Raw genomic sequence first — 15,252 nt, forward strand, 5'->3', positions numbered from 1 at the left:
AACAACAACGGATTATGGTACACTTCACCTTTTTCTAAACCAGTTTATAAAGATGGAAATTTGTTCTTCAATATTTTATCCAAGAAGTAAGAAGTACGAAACCAGTTTTCTCTCTCGAATATCATCGCATTTTGCTGTTACCAAATTGACATTTCCCAAAGCAAGTAGAGCGGTGGTTTACCATGAACACAAAAGTAGAGGAGATGCACCTCATGGGTCTAGCTGATATCTACACAGAAGCGTATAGGATCATCTCTAGATGCAGAAAAACTTTCAGAGGCATCACTTTTACTTTGATCCTACCTTTGTCATGCTTCATTTTCATAGCCAGTAGGGACTTATCTGCGTTGACCTTCACAAGCTCTGGTGACCTCCCTGATTTCCCTTCATTCGGATGGGATTTCTTTTGGTTTTTCAAGGTTGTTTATCTCAGCTGCCTGATCATCTATTGCAATATGTCAACTTCTACAGTGGTCTTTACTGCTTCATCAATATATGGATCTGGTGATAATCAACCAAGTTTCAAGAAGGTCAGAAATGTCGTGCCACAGGCTTGGGAAAGGCTAACGGTCACTTTTTTATGCAATTTCTTTTCTTTCTTGGTATACAGCGTTACCATTGCAGTGATCACAACATTCCTATCAGCTATTACAATTGGAAAATATCAGTTCACGCAAAAACTTCTCCTAGTTGTGTTGCCAGTTTACGCGGTGGGTTTTGTTTATATGACAGTGATTTGGCAGTTGGCTAGTGTTGTATCGGTTTTAGAAGATTCGAATGGATTTGAAGCCATGATCAAGAGCAAGCAGTTGATCAAAGGAAGGTTGGTAATGACAATGTTCATATTCTGTCAATTGAATTGCTCTTTTGCTTTGCTACATATTTTGTTTGCAAAGATCGTTGTATACGGGCATTCATTGTTGATGCTGCAGAGGGTTGCGTTTGGCTTAATTTGTCTTTGGTCACTTTGCACATTGATTCTCTTTGGATTGGTCGTCCAGACTATCGTCTACTTTGTCTGCAAGTCATATCATCTTGAAACTCATCGACAAGTCAAGCCACTTGAGAGTTGTGATGACACTGCAGTTTAGCTGGATAAGAGTTTTTCTATTTTGGTCATTGCGAATAATATATCAGTCTTGTTTGGTGATCAAGTCTGTAAGCCTCTCTAATTTGTTCTGTGAAATACAAGAGAACAGCTGTGTATTTGATCTTACCATATATGTCAAGGATCAGGATTTTGATATTATCTTTTATGTTTTTCTACGGGCAAATTACAATTTACTTATTGTGGTTTAGTGTTTTTGTACATAACCCTCATATGATTTCAAAAGTTATACAAAATCCCTTCATGGTTTGGATTAAAATGTCAAAATAACGGAATTTGCAATCCATAATGGAGTTACCTATAATGTCAAAAATATACTTATGTAAAGTTAAAAATTATTTATTAATCACAGGGGGTTATATGTATATTTTGAAAATCATAAGAGAGTTATATGGTAAAGCATTAAACCATAAGAGAATTATTTGATAAAACATAAAACCATGCGGGGTTAGTGTGTCATGCATATTATGTTTATATATTTTGGTCATTTCAGTCATTTTAATTTTTAAACAAGAGTAATTTCAACATTTTTAAAGGTTCTATTAGGAAAAACCATTTCCGTCATTTTAACACTTTAATCCAAACCATGATGGGGTTATGTATAGCTTTTGAAACCATAGGAGGGTTATATACGAAAACACTAAATCGTAGGGGATAAAGTGTAATTTGCCCTTTTTCTAATTATAATTTCATGCTAGCTTTTGGACATTAGCATCTCAACGTTTGATATTAGCTGAAACAAAAGTAGCAATGAAATGTGAGAATCTAGTGAAAGCCATTAACATATAAGCTCTCATGGCAGTTTTTAGCCATTAACATATATATATATATACACATATATAAGAAGCAGTTTCAGTTTACTTTCTTTTGGCGCACTTGCTTGCATTTTCATCTGCTTTGTTGGCGAGAAAAACTTTAAAATGTAGAGATATGTATGTTATTATGCAGAGGGAAGCACCATTTGTTCGTTTGCTCTAGAAAATTTAGCATCTCATGTAGATTGGCGGTAGTTTCATGTTCATCTTATTATGCAGAGGGAAGCATCATTTGGTCCTTTGCTCTAGAAAATTCATCATCTCATATATAGATAGATTGGCGGTTGTTTCATGTCATAGCCCATTAATATCCTAGGGATATGTATCATTATGCAGAGGGAAGCACCATTTGTTCCTTTGCTCTAGAAAATTTATCATCTCATCTCATATAGATTGGCTATAGATTGGCGGTAGTTTCATGTATAACCCATTAATATCCTAGGGATATGTATCTTATCTTATTATGCAGAGGGAAGCATCATTTGTTCCATAAGCCATTAATATTTTCTTGTTTTACCGGGCTACAGCAATGTAGCAATCAAGCAACATAATGATTTTATTGCCCTTCCACGTGCTTGGTTTTTGTGCAACCAAAGGATCATAGTCGATGGGTACAATTGCACATCTCATATCAGAACTCTTTTTTCATTTGAAAAGGCAGCCCTGAATGAACTCCTGCAACTCATCTCACACTCGGGAAGTTCAACTCAAGCAGGGCATTGTTTTTGTGCGTTCCAGGTGGAGCTTTAGTTTTGCGACGTCTGGTTTTTGTTTGTGCGAAAGAAAGTAACCCATTGAAACAATATATAAACGTTGTTTGTGGTTCCTCTGTTCTCCATCTTGTATCTTTTTCATCGTCTTGCATTTTCTTCTTTGCAGCTCCTAAACAGTATGTATTTTCTTTCTTTCGTCGAATTCTAGCTTCGTTTGCTGCTTTTTATCCCTGTTATGTTAAGTATTTCTTATCCCTGCAGAGTTTCATGTTTCCTGTTTCTCATCTCTACAACTTCATTAACTGCTCCTTATCCGTGCAAGTTTCCTGACCAATTTCAGGTTCCGTTCCATGCTTTCTTATTAATATCATGGCTCTTTTATCGTTTGTTAAGAGTACCGTTGTGCAGTTTTTATACGCATGTTTGTTTTCCTTGTTCTGCTATTTATTGAATGTCTTATTGATTTTGAATTGCTATATATTGCACTTTTGTTTATTGGCTATTTGATTTTTGTTGTCTAAAAAAATGAGTTTGTCGAAGTTTGCTCTTGATTCTACTGATTCAATAACGGAAAAAAAGAGCCAACGTAATAAAAAGTTAAGGGAGCAATACGCTGCACTCTCTGCTCAAGAAAAGGAGATTCGTTTGGCCAAACAGAGAGAGGCATACCAAAGAAGGAAATTAAATAAATTTTTAGCGCTTCCTGCTCACGAACAATTGAAACGAGCTGAAAAATCAGTTATTGGGGAGACTTTTTGCATTCACAGTAACCAAGCAAAGGTTGAAGACGAACAAGACCGTCTGGCAAAAAAGAAGGAAATGCGTCGACAGAAACAGAGAGAGGCTTATCATAAGAAAAAATTACGCCTATCTTTTGATACTCATACATCAAAAGATACTGCAGAAATTATCGATACTGCTCCTGCTACTGCATTAACTGCTACCGTGAGTACCAATTGCCTGTCGAGTGAAGATCCAGAAAATCTTCAAAAAATGGAGAGTGCCACTTCTACGGCAGACAACATATTATCTGCTAAAATGCCATCTCTAGAAATTCTCCAAAAAATGGAAAGTGTCATTCCTGCTACAAACAACATATTATTTGCTGAAGTACCACTTAATTCTGGATTAGTTATTGAAAAGCCAGTTGACACTAATGCAAAAGGTATATTATTTATATACAAATGAACGTCTAATCCATGTTTCGGATTCTATAATATTATTATTATCTCTTACTTTTTCTCAATTCTACATTGCTGACTCCTGATTAGTATTCTCAGAGACGAATGTATCCCAGTCAAACAACAATGACAAATGTGAAAAACACGTCACTGCTTTCTCAAGTTATGACAAAGGTATTAATTATTTTTACATTACACGATTTAAGCTCTTAATATTCATTACATTTCTACTATCCACTATAAACATGTGATGATTTATAATTAGGATCCTCCTCAAATACAAAGTCCAGTGATAAGTACATATGCTCTGGAAACTCTGCTACTCATTGTTCAGGTTAGTTATTCTCTTCTATTGTTTATGTTTTTTTCCATATATGATCTACCATTTAATCTATTTACATTGAATATTAATCTTTATCTATTTTCTATATACAAATATCAGATGAACGTCGACTATGCTCTGGTTGTTATAATTTTCTATCTCAAAGCCTGCAGGAATTATTAGGTTCCACATATTTGATTATTTGACTAAGTCTATTTACAAAACACTATAATTTCAGACATGATTTAATCATTTTTTCTACACTTACTCTTAATAGAGCAATCAGCACCCTTATTTGCGATATCTCCTACAACTGCACCAGATAATGCTAAGACATCCAATACAACTACACAAGACAATGGCCAGCAGACTAAAAGTCAAGGTACTATACTCTTCTCTTACTTAAACATGAACTTCTCACTGCAAATATTTTGAATCTTCACCTTCCTTAATCGCGTATACAATTATTCATCATTTCATTTTTTTTGGATTAGTTATTAAGCTATCTTTTCTTAATACAGCTAGAAATTCTTCACGGCATTGTTCGGTCAAACGCTCTAGGAAAAAAACAGCTCCAGCGAAAGGTTCTGAACATTTTTTTCTTACTCATTGCACCAAAAGACTCCTAAAATTTTCCCCTTCGATATTTTGCAACTACCTGTATGATTGATTAATATCTTGCTCTATTGCGAACTAGATCAACACTCAATATAACAATCTATCATTTTTATTCATAGGTAATACAGTCCTACAAGGCATTGACGCACTTAATTGCATACCTCACAAGTCAAATAAGTTACCTCAGAAGGAAGATTGTCAATGTTGTCATGCAAAAAAGTTCCATTCTGAAACAACTAATTTTTGCTGCTCTGATGGTTCTGTTGTTCTCCATGACAATAAATTGCCAGTGTTCTTGTTGAACTATTCACTGATCAAACAGAAGAAGCAATTTGTTTCCGTACATATGTTAGAACATATAACAATATGTTTGCTTTCACTTCATTTGGTGTTCACTACGACAAGGCGCTCTGCAAAAGGAACAATGGGATCTACACTTTCAAAATTCAAGGACAGACTTACCATTTTATTAATCAACTGATTCCTCATCACGGCTCAGGAATGTATCTCCAACTTTATTTCCATGACACAGATCATGAGCTACAGAATAGAATGGCCACGTCAGACAGATTGACTGAAAGCCCTGTGATCAAAATCATGGAAGTTATGAAGACAAATCCTTATGCTTGCTTTTTTCGTAGTTTACGAAATGTACCTCAGCTGGATTCTTATCAAATAGTCTTGAAATCTCACACCGATAATGATCAACGTGTATTTAACCAGCCAACAGCTTCCCAAATTGCAGCTCTTTGGGTTGAAGGGGAAAATTCAGCAAACATCTATTCTAGGCATATACAAATATATACCAAAGAGGGTCATACTCATCGAATTCAATATTATTATGGATGCTATGATCCTCTGCAGTACCCGCTCTTGTTCCCACTAGAAGAAACTGGTTGGCATCCAGGAATTAAAAGATCAGAGAAAGTCAATCCAAAAAAAAAACAAAGAGAGCAACAAAAAAACAACAGACTTCAGCAACATTGTCTAATTTCCATTCTGCTCAAGAAATGATTGACAAGGAAGAGGAAGGTCAGACTACCTATATGCATTTCTTATATATATATATATAGATAGAAACAGAAACAATAATAATTCCATATTTACATCACTTTTCTTAGTGGTTGTTTTATGTACAGCTATTCAAGGATGCGAGAACTCAAAGGAATATGTATCAATGAGAGAATACTATGCTTACAAAATGCAAATCAGATACCAGTGCACGCCTAACATTCTCAACACTGGAAGACTATTTCAACAATTTGTAGTTGAGATGTATGTAAAGATTGAGACTCAGCGGTTAGATTTCTATAGAAGCAGACAGCAATTAATACATAGAGAACAATTACAAGGACTCATGGATAGTGTTGTTCAAGGACAATCTCGCGGAGCACAGGTTGGCCAAAAAGTTACCCTTCCAGCTTCGTTTATTGGCGGTCCAAGAGATATGAAGAGATGATACGTAGATGCAATGGCTCTTGTACAAAAATCTGGCCAACCTGATTTATTTATTACAATGACTTGTAACCCTGCTTGGCCAGAGATAAAAGAAGCCATGTTACGTACAGATGAAGCTCACAACCGACCAGATCACCTATCAAGAGTGTTTCATGCAAAGGTCAACATTTTAAAGGAAGATTTATTCAAAAAGCATATATTTGGAGATGTAGCGGCATATACTTATGTTGTGGAATTCCAGAAACGTGGACTACCACATATTCATATGCTTATTATTCTGCAGCCGAGATCAAAATTATATTCGACAGAATCCTATGATCGAATTGTGTCTGCTGAAATACTAGATGAACAAGCAAATAAACATCTATTTAATATGGTTCGAAAGCACATGATGCATGGCCCATGTGGATCAAAAAATCCAAAGAACGTGTGTATGCAAGGCTCATTTATGAGAAGGTGCAGAAATAATTATCCCAAGAAATGGGCTAGCAGAACAACTCATGGAAACAACACCTATCCAACTTATAGGCGAAGAAATGATGGCAAGAAAATCATTGGCCGTGGGCAAGAACTCGATAACAGGTGGGTAGTTCCATACAACCCCTATTTACTTGCGAAATTTAATTGTCATATCAATGTTGAGATATGTTCTACTATTAAAGCTGTTACATATGTCTATAAATATATCTACAAAGGACATGATAAGATACATTTTCAGGTTAACAATGATAATGAACCAATAGCTAATACCCAACCAACTCAGATTGATGAAATTACAGAATATCAATCAGCTAGATGGGTATGCCCAGTTGAAGCTATATGGCGTATTTATAGATTTTCGTTATCTGAAATGCATCCTGCAGTTATTCATCTTCAGCTACACCTTGAGAATTTTCAGTGCATGACTTTTAATGAAAAAGAAGATTTATGAGATCTTTTACAAAATTCTTTCAGGAAAAGAACAATGCTATCAGAATTTTTTCGCATGAACACTACTGATCCATTAGCTAAGCAACTAAAATGCACATACAAAGAGTTTCCAGAGCATTTTGTATGGTATCCTGGAAAAAAATATTGGGCAGTAAGACAACAAAAAGACAGTTTTGGTAGGATAGTTAGTGCCAGCCCAACAGAGGGTGAACGCTACTTTCTTAGACTATTGCTTACTCATGTCAAAGCACCAACATCTTTTGATGACTTGAAGATAGTAAATGGAGTTCATGTTGGTACGTATTGACAAGCAGCTATCCTGAGAGGTTATTTTGAATCAAACGATTCACAAGAATGATGTATGGAAGAAGCTGCTGCATATCATATGCCATACAGGCTAAGGAGATTATTTGCAACTTTATTGGTTTATTTCCCACCGATAAATCCTCCAGCTTTATGGAACAAATTTGAACAGGCAATGTCTGAAGACTACAATAGGACATCTACTTTACCTCCTGAACAGATTCGACTTGAGGTACTACACCAAATCAGCAACTTTTTGGATTCAATGGGAAAAGACATAAACAGCTTTTCCTTAGTCTCTACAACATTGAGATTCCGAGATAGATACACAAATACAAGAGACACCTTAAGTGAACTCAATATTCAGGTATCGGAAGCAGATTTATTAGCCATTGCACAGCTCAATGCAGAACAAAAAACTGCTTTTCACCACATAATGGATGCTATCTTTGTCAAACAAAAGGGATGCTTTTTTATTGATGGCCCTGGAGGCACAGGAAAAACATTTCTATACAAAGCTTTGCTAGCTGAAATAAGATCAAAGGGTTATATAGCTCTTGCAACTGCATCATGTGGAGTTGCAACATCTATTTTACCCGGAGGACGAACAGCTCACTCGTGCTTCAAAATCCCTATAGATATGAATCCAGCTAACATGTGTAAAGTTAGCAAACAAAGTGCTTCAGCAAATTTAATTCGTCAGGCAAAATTAATTCTTTGGGATGAAGCACCAATGACTCATCGACATGGAATCGAAGGAGTTGATAAACTTCTAAGAGATCTCATGGACTCCACAGAATTATTTGGAGGAAAAGTTATTGTATTCGGCGGCGATTTCAGACAGGTCTTACCCGTAGTCACAAAAGGAATCATAACAGATTTTATTGAAGCAAGTATCATTAGTTCCTATATCTGGCCACAACTCACGAAGCTTCATCTCAACCAAAATATGAGAGCTATAGCTAATCCACAGTTTACTGCTTATCTCCTTCGAATTGGAAATGCAACGGAGCCACTGATCGATGATACCAACATTCGCGTCCCAGACCACCTTCTCATACCCTATACTAATGAAGATGAGTCCATCAATATACTCATAAATTCTGTTTTTTCAGATCTTACAGCTTTTACTGATGAAAACTTTTCTTTGATAAATCGAGCAATACTTACAACTAAAAATGAATTTGTTGATGAACTAAAACATCCTTATACAGAACTTTCCTGGACAAGCACATGAATATATAAGTCGAGATAAATCCATTATAGAATCAGAACAAGCAATCTTAGAAGATTTCCTTAATAGTTTAACTCCAAATGGTTTCCCTGCTCATAAAATTATCCTGAAACCAAATACACCAATAATTCTACTAAGAAATATTGATCCTCCGGAAGGTCTCTGCAATGGCACCAGGCTTATATGTAAATCTTTAACACAAAATATTATACATGCTACTATTAGTTGTGGTGAATTTACTGGTAAAGAGGTGTTTCTTCATAGAATCTGTTTTCGAATAGATAATGATGCTGATTGCCCTGTTTCTTTTGAAAGAATTCAGTTTCCTGTTTGTTTGTGTTTCGCAATGACTATTAATAAAGGTCAAGGTCAAACTTTGGATTATGTTGGATTATACTTACGTGAACCCGTATTTTCTCATGGACAATTTTATGTAGCAATGTCTAGAGCTAAAAATAGTACATCTATTAAAATACTAATTAGACCCCCTAATTTCAGTACTGAATCATACAATGTCACACAAAATATAGTATACAGAGATGTTTTAGACATAGCAAATAACTAGATCTATTATCATTCGTACATTACTCCTGTTGGTTTAATAAAAACTGAACATAGCTCCATATGATGAATATCCTGTTTCATACTAATTTATAGCTTTAACTCTTTACATCATTCCTTTTCAGCATCTCTTAACTGACAGGCATTATTCAGCAACTTTCTTTTTCACTCATGGAAAGGAATATCAGCAAGCTCATTGAAATTGTACCCAATATGCAACACTGGACAGCTATAGTTCAAGTGTTTGACAAACAAAAAGTCCAAATATCAAAGGCTGGAAACAAATACAAAAAATTAGTTCTGGTTGACGATGAGGTATGATTAGCTTCTCTTTTATATATAACTACAATACAAACAACTAATTATAATTGTTTTTTTTTACCATGGAAAACAAACTTCCTCTCGGGGAAACAAAGTCGATGCCATCATCTGCAAATCTGACATAGAGTTCTTCAAAGATCATTTCCATCTTTACAAAAGGTACATGATATCAAATGCACGAGTGGAGCGAACACAGTTAGAATACCAAACTCATGAGAACCAGTGTAACTGGATAATCGATAACTCTACTGTTGTTGAGGCTATCCAAGAACCAAACCCTCCGCAGCTTCCTCTCACAATCAACTTCACTCCTTTCAAGAAATTCCACCAACATATAGATGATAACAGCGAAATAGGTACACAACTTCAACAAAAAAAATATAATTCTATATTAAATTTGTTGTAACAATCTAAATATATATAACTCTTCTCCAATTAGATGTCCTAGGTGTTGTCAGTGAAGTTCATCTTCGTACCTACAAAGGAACAACACCAAAGAGAGAAATCATACTTATCGATCAAAGGTAACAATCACATCTATCAGATCTCATATCAGACTTATTTTAGCATATTCCTTAATTCTGTCAAATAAATAAACAGTTTAATGCCCGTAATCTTGACGCTCTGGGGAGACCATGAAATTGATGAAGGCCAAACTTTAACCAACATGGTATAGAATATGCCTTTCATTGCTGCTCTACGACTCAAAGTGACTTCTTATCATAGTAAGTACCTACCTACATTCTAATTACATTACCATATACAAATTAAATTGTACTTATAGATCCAGATATCTTCACCGCAGCTATGAATCTGTCTACGAAATTTGGCTCTAGCATTCTGATAAACCCACCAATCCAGCAAGCTTCTGAGATCAAAACATGGTAAATAATACCCTCATATTATAAAACTTTTCCAATCATTCACTACTTAATTACATTTGCATGAATAGCTTCTATCCTGACAAAAACATACAATGCAGGACAACAAAAAATGAGTATCAAATCCGACATCTAATGGCTGACAAAGCATACAACGATCGATCAAGATTGCTACCATTACCAGATGCAGAGGAAATGACCACAATAAGAGACTATCTTCAGTTTCCCTTAGTAAATTTCACTTACACAACTCCTTTCCACAAAACACACAGGTCAATCACTATATACCACAATAGAAAAAAAAAAATTTAATAACCATACATATATGTGACAGCAAAAGGCTTATTGGATACAAGGAACTCCTAAATTGCTTGACCGAAGTCAAAAATTCTGGTACAATGCATGCCCCCGATGCTTCAAATCTGTGCGTTCTATTCCACAGTGGCCAATTGTCTGTGCATCTTGCAACACACGCGTCCAAGTCAGCCCAAGGTATGATCGAAAGCTCCACTTTAACAAAATATTTACAAGTTGTTATCTACTAAAAAAATTACATCACAACAATCTTCACTTGAAAATAGATGTCGATTGACTGTGCAACTAGAGGATTACACTGGAAATATGACCCTGGATCTCTATGGAAATGATGCTTCTCAGTTGCTTCCTTTTACAATACAAGAAATTCAACAACAACAGGAGCAACAGGTGAGCATATATAAACTAAATACATTCTAACCTCCTATTATTACACAAACACCTACATATACCTTACACTAATAAAAACTTGTGATTCTCTTTACATTGCAGAACAAACTCAACTATCAAGCAATAGAAGACAGTGTCAGCAGCAGCATAATAGTTTGCTTCATCAAGAAGATTGCTTCAAACTATGTCTCAGGAACCAACATGAAATACTCAGCTATCATAGTACACAAACTTCCTAACATCACCGATACTTCAGAAAGTAGCTCCAACGCAATTAGTGGAGAAAAAAATACAACAAAAATGCTCATCGACTCTCCACCACAGCCAGAGACAACCGAAGTTGCACACACACCTGAATCTTCAGCAAATGTAGACAGCAATCTCCTCACCGCACTCAAACTGACAGAGAGCCCCATCAAAAAACAGCGTACCGACACCTAGACAAAATAAGCTTAAAAAATACTTTTGAAACTATAAAAAGCTCTAAGAAGCTTTAGTTGTAAATATCTGTAAATACGTGTGAATGTCTATATAACAAATGCAATGCAGCGACCTTTTGCAGAATACACTTTTCACTCAGTTCCTCAATGCAATAACATAAAAAAAAAATCCCTCGACGCCTGCGCATCGCGCGGGGACCACATCTAGTATATATATATATCAATAACTCGTTTATTGAAACATTTACAAGCCAGAGGAATAAAAGAAATCATGAAAGTAAAGGATCTGCTGAAATTACTTTGGTGCTCCGTGCTCATGGTACGCACTGTCCCCATACTTATTCTTTAAAGTACTTGAATAACTAGCAATATTGTATCAGCAGCATATGCTGATGCAGATCTTGTTTCCTTGATAGATATTAGCGTGTTTTTATCATTTATTACTAGATAAGAATTATTTGAGGATTACTATTATTTGAGTTTATATCAAATATAGTAATTATTAATCAGTCGTTTTGAATTGGATAGATTTTAATTGTGAGGCCCCTGATCATGGTTTACGGCCACTACTGTGGGCTCAATTGTTTCACATTGGTCGCCATATAGCGATCGCAAATTGGGTGATACACACATTTTGATCGCAACGAATCTTCTGTCCCACATTCTGTGTCATTCTCTGTCTCACTTTTTATTATATTGCTATTTCTCCTACATAAATATCATGTTTTAGTTCTTTTTTGTTTCCTTAAAATTTAATAACTATTAATTGAGTAAAAAATAAATACAGCAGCTTAAAAAAAGTAATATATAATAGAAAATTAAAAAATACAGCAGAAAATTCATAAAAAATCTCATTTTTTATGCATTTTGATTTTTTGAGTATGTTAAATTTTGTGTATAACTCAATTAATAGTTATTGGATCTTAAGAAAACAAAAAAGAACTAAAATATGATATTTATGTAGGAGAAATAGCAATTTAATAAAAAGTATGATAGAGAGTGGCACAGGGTGTGGGACAGAAGATCCGTTGCGCATTTCGACTAAGAATATTTTTTTAAATCTAAGAAAATTATTAAAAATAAAAATACCATAACAAGCACGATAATAAAAAAAATAAATTGCTATATGTCTTCATTGGTATAGCCAATCATTGATTCTATGAAAGAAGGTGATGCTGTTTTGACCATCAACATAAAAAGACTACAAATGTGTATTGATGTCAACATGACATACATTTTGCATTCCCATTTTAACTTTTAAGTGACACATTCTCTAATGACCTTTATTATAGTACAATAAATATAGTTTCAAAACACGTCAAATAAATTTGTAATAATAATAACTACCGAATTTAGAGAACAACTATCAACAGTGCATTAAGATTGCAAAACTAATTTATTTAATCCAGAAAAGAGTATAAATTATACCTAGAAATTTTAGCAATCAAAATGAAAGCCAAATTTTTTAAAATGCTTTAGCCTAACCTAAGATTTATTGATAAGATGAAGCCACCATTGTATTTGTCATTTCACTTCGATCAGTAATTGAATCGAGAAAGACCTTTCCCAAACCTGTATCAATGTTAAAAATTCCATAATAAGTGAAATGAGATGATTTTGGTGAAAACACCTATCACGTTGTCTGAATTTGGTAAGTTTCTAGCCGTGGAATTTGCTTTCTGTTGTCGTTTTGCCGTTGATTTTTTGGTTTCCTACCGATTGTTGCAGTCTTAGGCTGTAACAAGTTGCAAATTTTCTGACTCCCGAGTTGACTTACCGAGACTCGAGCGAGTTTCACTGATTTTGAGTCAAAACCGTCCGAGTCTGTCCGAGTTCTAGATGCCATGGTTGTTGCTCGGTGAAACGTTCGTTTCGATCGTGGTCTTTGCAGTGGTGGGCAGTGGCGGATTTGAGGTGGGGGCACTGGCCCACTGTCCCTTTTAAATTCCTATAGTATTTATTGAATTTTGATATAATTTCAAATGTGCCTCCAGAGTTTTCTTATGAAGTAAGTGAAAGAATTACGTGGTCCTCTAAGTTGGTTCATGAACTAATATTTTAAAAGGATATGTGGGTCACAAAGTCCTAATTGAAATAAGCTAAAAAAGGTTTTTCATTTCAACTTGTTGGTGAATATTTTTTTATTTAAAAAACTAGAAAAAGAGTAGGTAAAAAATTTTAATATTACTTTTGCCTCCACTGAGAATTTTTTCTGGTTCCACCACTGCTGGTGGGGATGTTGAGCTATCAAGTATATCGACTTCCAAGTTCCAACTACACAACAAGCTATGTATTTTTTTTTGTTTTTGTTAGTGAAAGGGGTCGAACGTAGAATTTCTCATATATACTCCTTTTTCCCACGCAATAAAGAATGTATGTATAATAACAGTTACAAATGCACACATATGGGATATACGATACCAGTATATACAAAATGATAACAGCAAAAAGAAGAACAAATTTTGTGCACAAGAAAAAGAGCCAGAACAAGCGCAGTTGATTGATGACTTCATAGTTCTCAAGTGCCGAAGCAATCAAGGTACAACAGAAGAAGATAGAGTGAAGCAGGAACTTCCAGTTTCCATGGTGGGGGTTTATATAGGTGGAAGTTGGATGTTTTTTGTATCCAATAGAAGGACGTAGCTAGTCACATAAAAGGAGGGAGAAAAGATACAAAGAAATTGTTAGGAAATAGTAATAACTACAACTACGGTAAATGGCTCTGACGTGAAGATTCATTTTCCTTAAGTAAATTTGCCCCCATTATTCTATTACCGGGTTTGCGGCAATTCCCTCCAGGAATAACAAAGTCAACCAGAAATTCCACATAATAGGATGCAGAAATTCTCCCAAGAACGGTTTAGAGAATATTGTTTTGAAAGAAGTAGAAGAATACTAAAACTAGAAAAAAGTGAGTTTTTTGATATCTGGACGTCTTGAATAGGCACCTTTTTAAAATGAATGGATACTTAATGGACAAATGTATGTGCAATTTTGAAATTTCCCTGCAAAATTTCCCACCATCCAAATTTATTTGAATAGGTGTATATTTGATTATAAACCTCTTCCATTCTTCACACACTTTCAATGTAGGATTTATCACTAACTATTTCCTGCAGAAATGACAAGGAACAAGCTAAAAAAGAAAGAAAAAGAAGGAGAAAAAAGAAATAGAAAAATAATTTATACAAAAGGACACTTTTGTGTCAAAACGATATATAAAGTGCTTATAAAAGAAGTTTAAGGGTATAAGGCACAACTAGAAATGAAGTTAATGGGTTAGTGCATTTAATCTTTATTTTATTCCTATTTATATATGCAAGGAATTTAATTTGACCATGATTAATTAATGTCAATTCCATTTCTATTAAAGGCAACGTACTCCTTAGGATAACTTAATGCAATTGCAGAAGCAACACATGGATACTAATTAATTTAATCCAGTACTGTTAGGATCAAAGCCAGCATATATAGTTCCATACTAACTAGAGATATGGTCAATATGATTCTTCTTCTTTTTTTTTTTTAAATAAAAAGATATTTCGAGGTATTTTTAATTTGGTATTGGCTTCTAACATTTTATTTTATTTTTGGTTCTTTTGAAAACAACTTTGTGGTAAAAGAAACTTTGTAACGTTGAAGCAAATTTGAAAGCGTACTGC

General features: G+C 34.7%; 4 protein-coding genes across 4 annotated transcripts; all 4 read left to right on the plus strand.

Moving 5' to 3' along the window:
• Positions 1-182: 182 nt before the first annotated feature.
• Positions 183-1,091, plus strand: LOC113750843. The gene has a single exon (XM_027294783.1). It carries the CDS (start codon positions 183-185, stop codon positions 1,089-1,091), a length of 909 nt encoding a protein of 302 aa, XP_027150584.1.
• Positions 1,092-3,161: 2,070 nt separating this feature from the next.
• LOC113750844 lies at positions 3,162-4,156 on the plus strand. The gene is made up of 3 exons (XM_027294784.1): positions 3,162-3,801; positions 3,908-3,991; positions 4,083-4,156. The coding sequence occupies exons 1-3, from the start codon at positions 3,162-3,164 to the stop codon at positions 4,154-4,156; spliced, it is 798 nt and encodes a 265-aa protein (XP_027150585.1).
• Positions 4,157-6,228: 2,072 nt separating this feature from the next.
• Positions 6,229-7,146, plus strand: LOC113750845. The gene has a single exon (XM_027294785.1). It carries the CDS (start codon positions 6,229-6,231, stop codon positions 7,144-7,146), a length of 918 nt encoding a protein of 305 aa, XP_027150586.1.
• A 360-nt stretch (positions 7,147-7,506) lies between these two features.
• Positions 7,507-8,685, plus strand: LOC113750846. The gene has a single exon (XM_027294786.1). It carries the CDS (start codon positions 7,507-7,509, stop codon positions 8,683-8,685), a length of 1,179 nt encoding a protein of 392 aa, XP_027150587.1.
• The last annotated feature ends 6,567 nt before the right edge of the window (positions 8,686-15,252 follow it).

This window comes from Coffea eugenioides, chromosome 10, assembly GCF_003713205.1.
Source record: "Coffea eugenioides isolate CCC68of chromosome 10, Ceug_1.0, whole genome shotgun sequence".
NCBI lineage: Eukaryota > Viridiplantae > Streptophyta > Magnoliopsida > Gentianales > Rubiaceae > Coffea > Coffea eugenioides.

Bases quoted from the DNA above. Each gene is read 5' to 3' on its own strand.
- LOC113750846 (XM_027294786.1), top strand. From the start codon at position 7,507: ATGGAAGAAGCTGCTGCATATCATATGCCATACAGGCTAAGGAGATTA.
- LOC113750844 (XM_027294784.1), top strand. From the start codon at position 3,162: ATGAGTTTGTCGAAGTTTGCTCTTGATTCTACTGATTCAATAACGGAA. The intron at 3,802-3,907 runs GTATATTATTTA...ACTCCTGATTAG, and splicing joins AGTTGACACTAATGCAAAAG to TATTCTCAGAGACGAATGTA. The intron at 3,992-4,082 runs GTATTAATTATT...ATTTATAATTAG, and splicing joins TTTCTCAAGTTATGACAAAG to GATCCTCCTCAAATACAAAG.
- LOC113750845 (XM_027294785.1), top strand. From the start codon at position 6,229: ATGGCTCTTGTACAAAAATCTGGCCAACCTGATTTATTTATTACAATG.
- LOC113750843 (XM_027294783.1), top strand. From the start codon at position 183: ATGAACACAAAAGTAGAGGAGATGCACCTCATGGGTCTAGCTGATATC.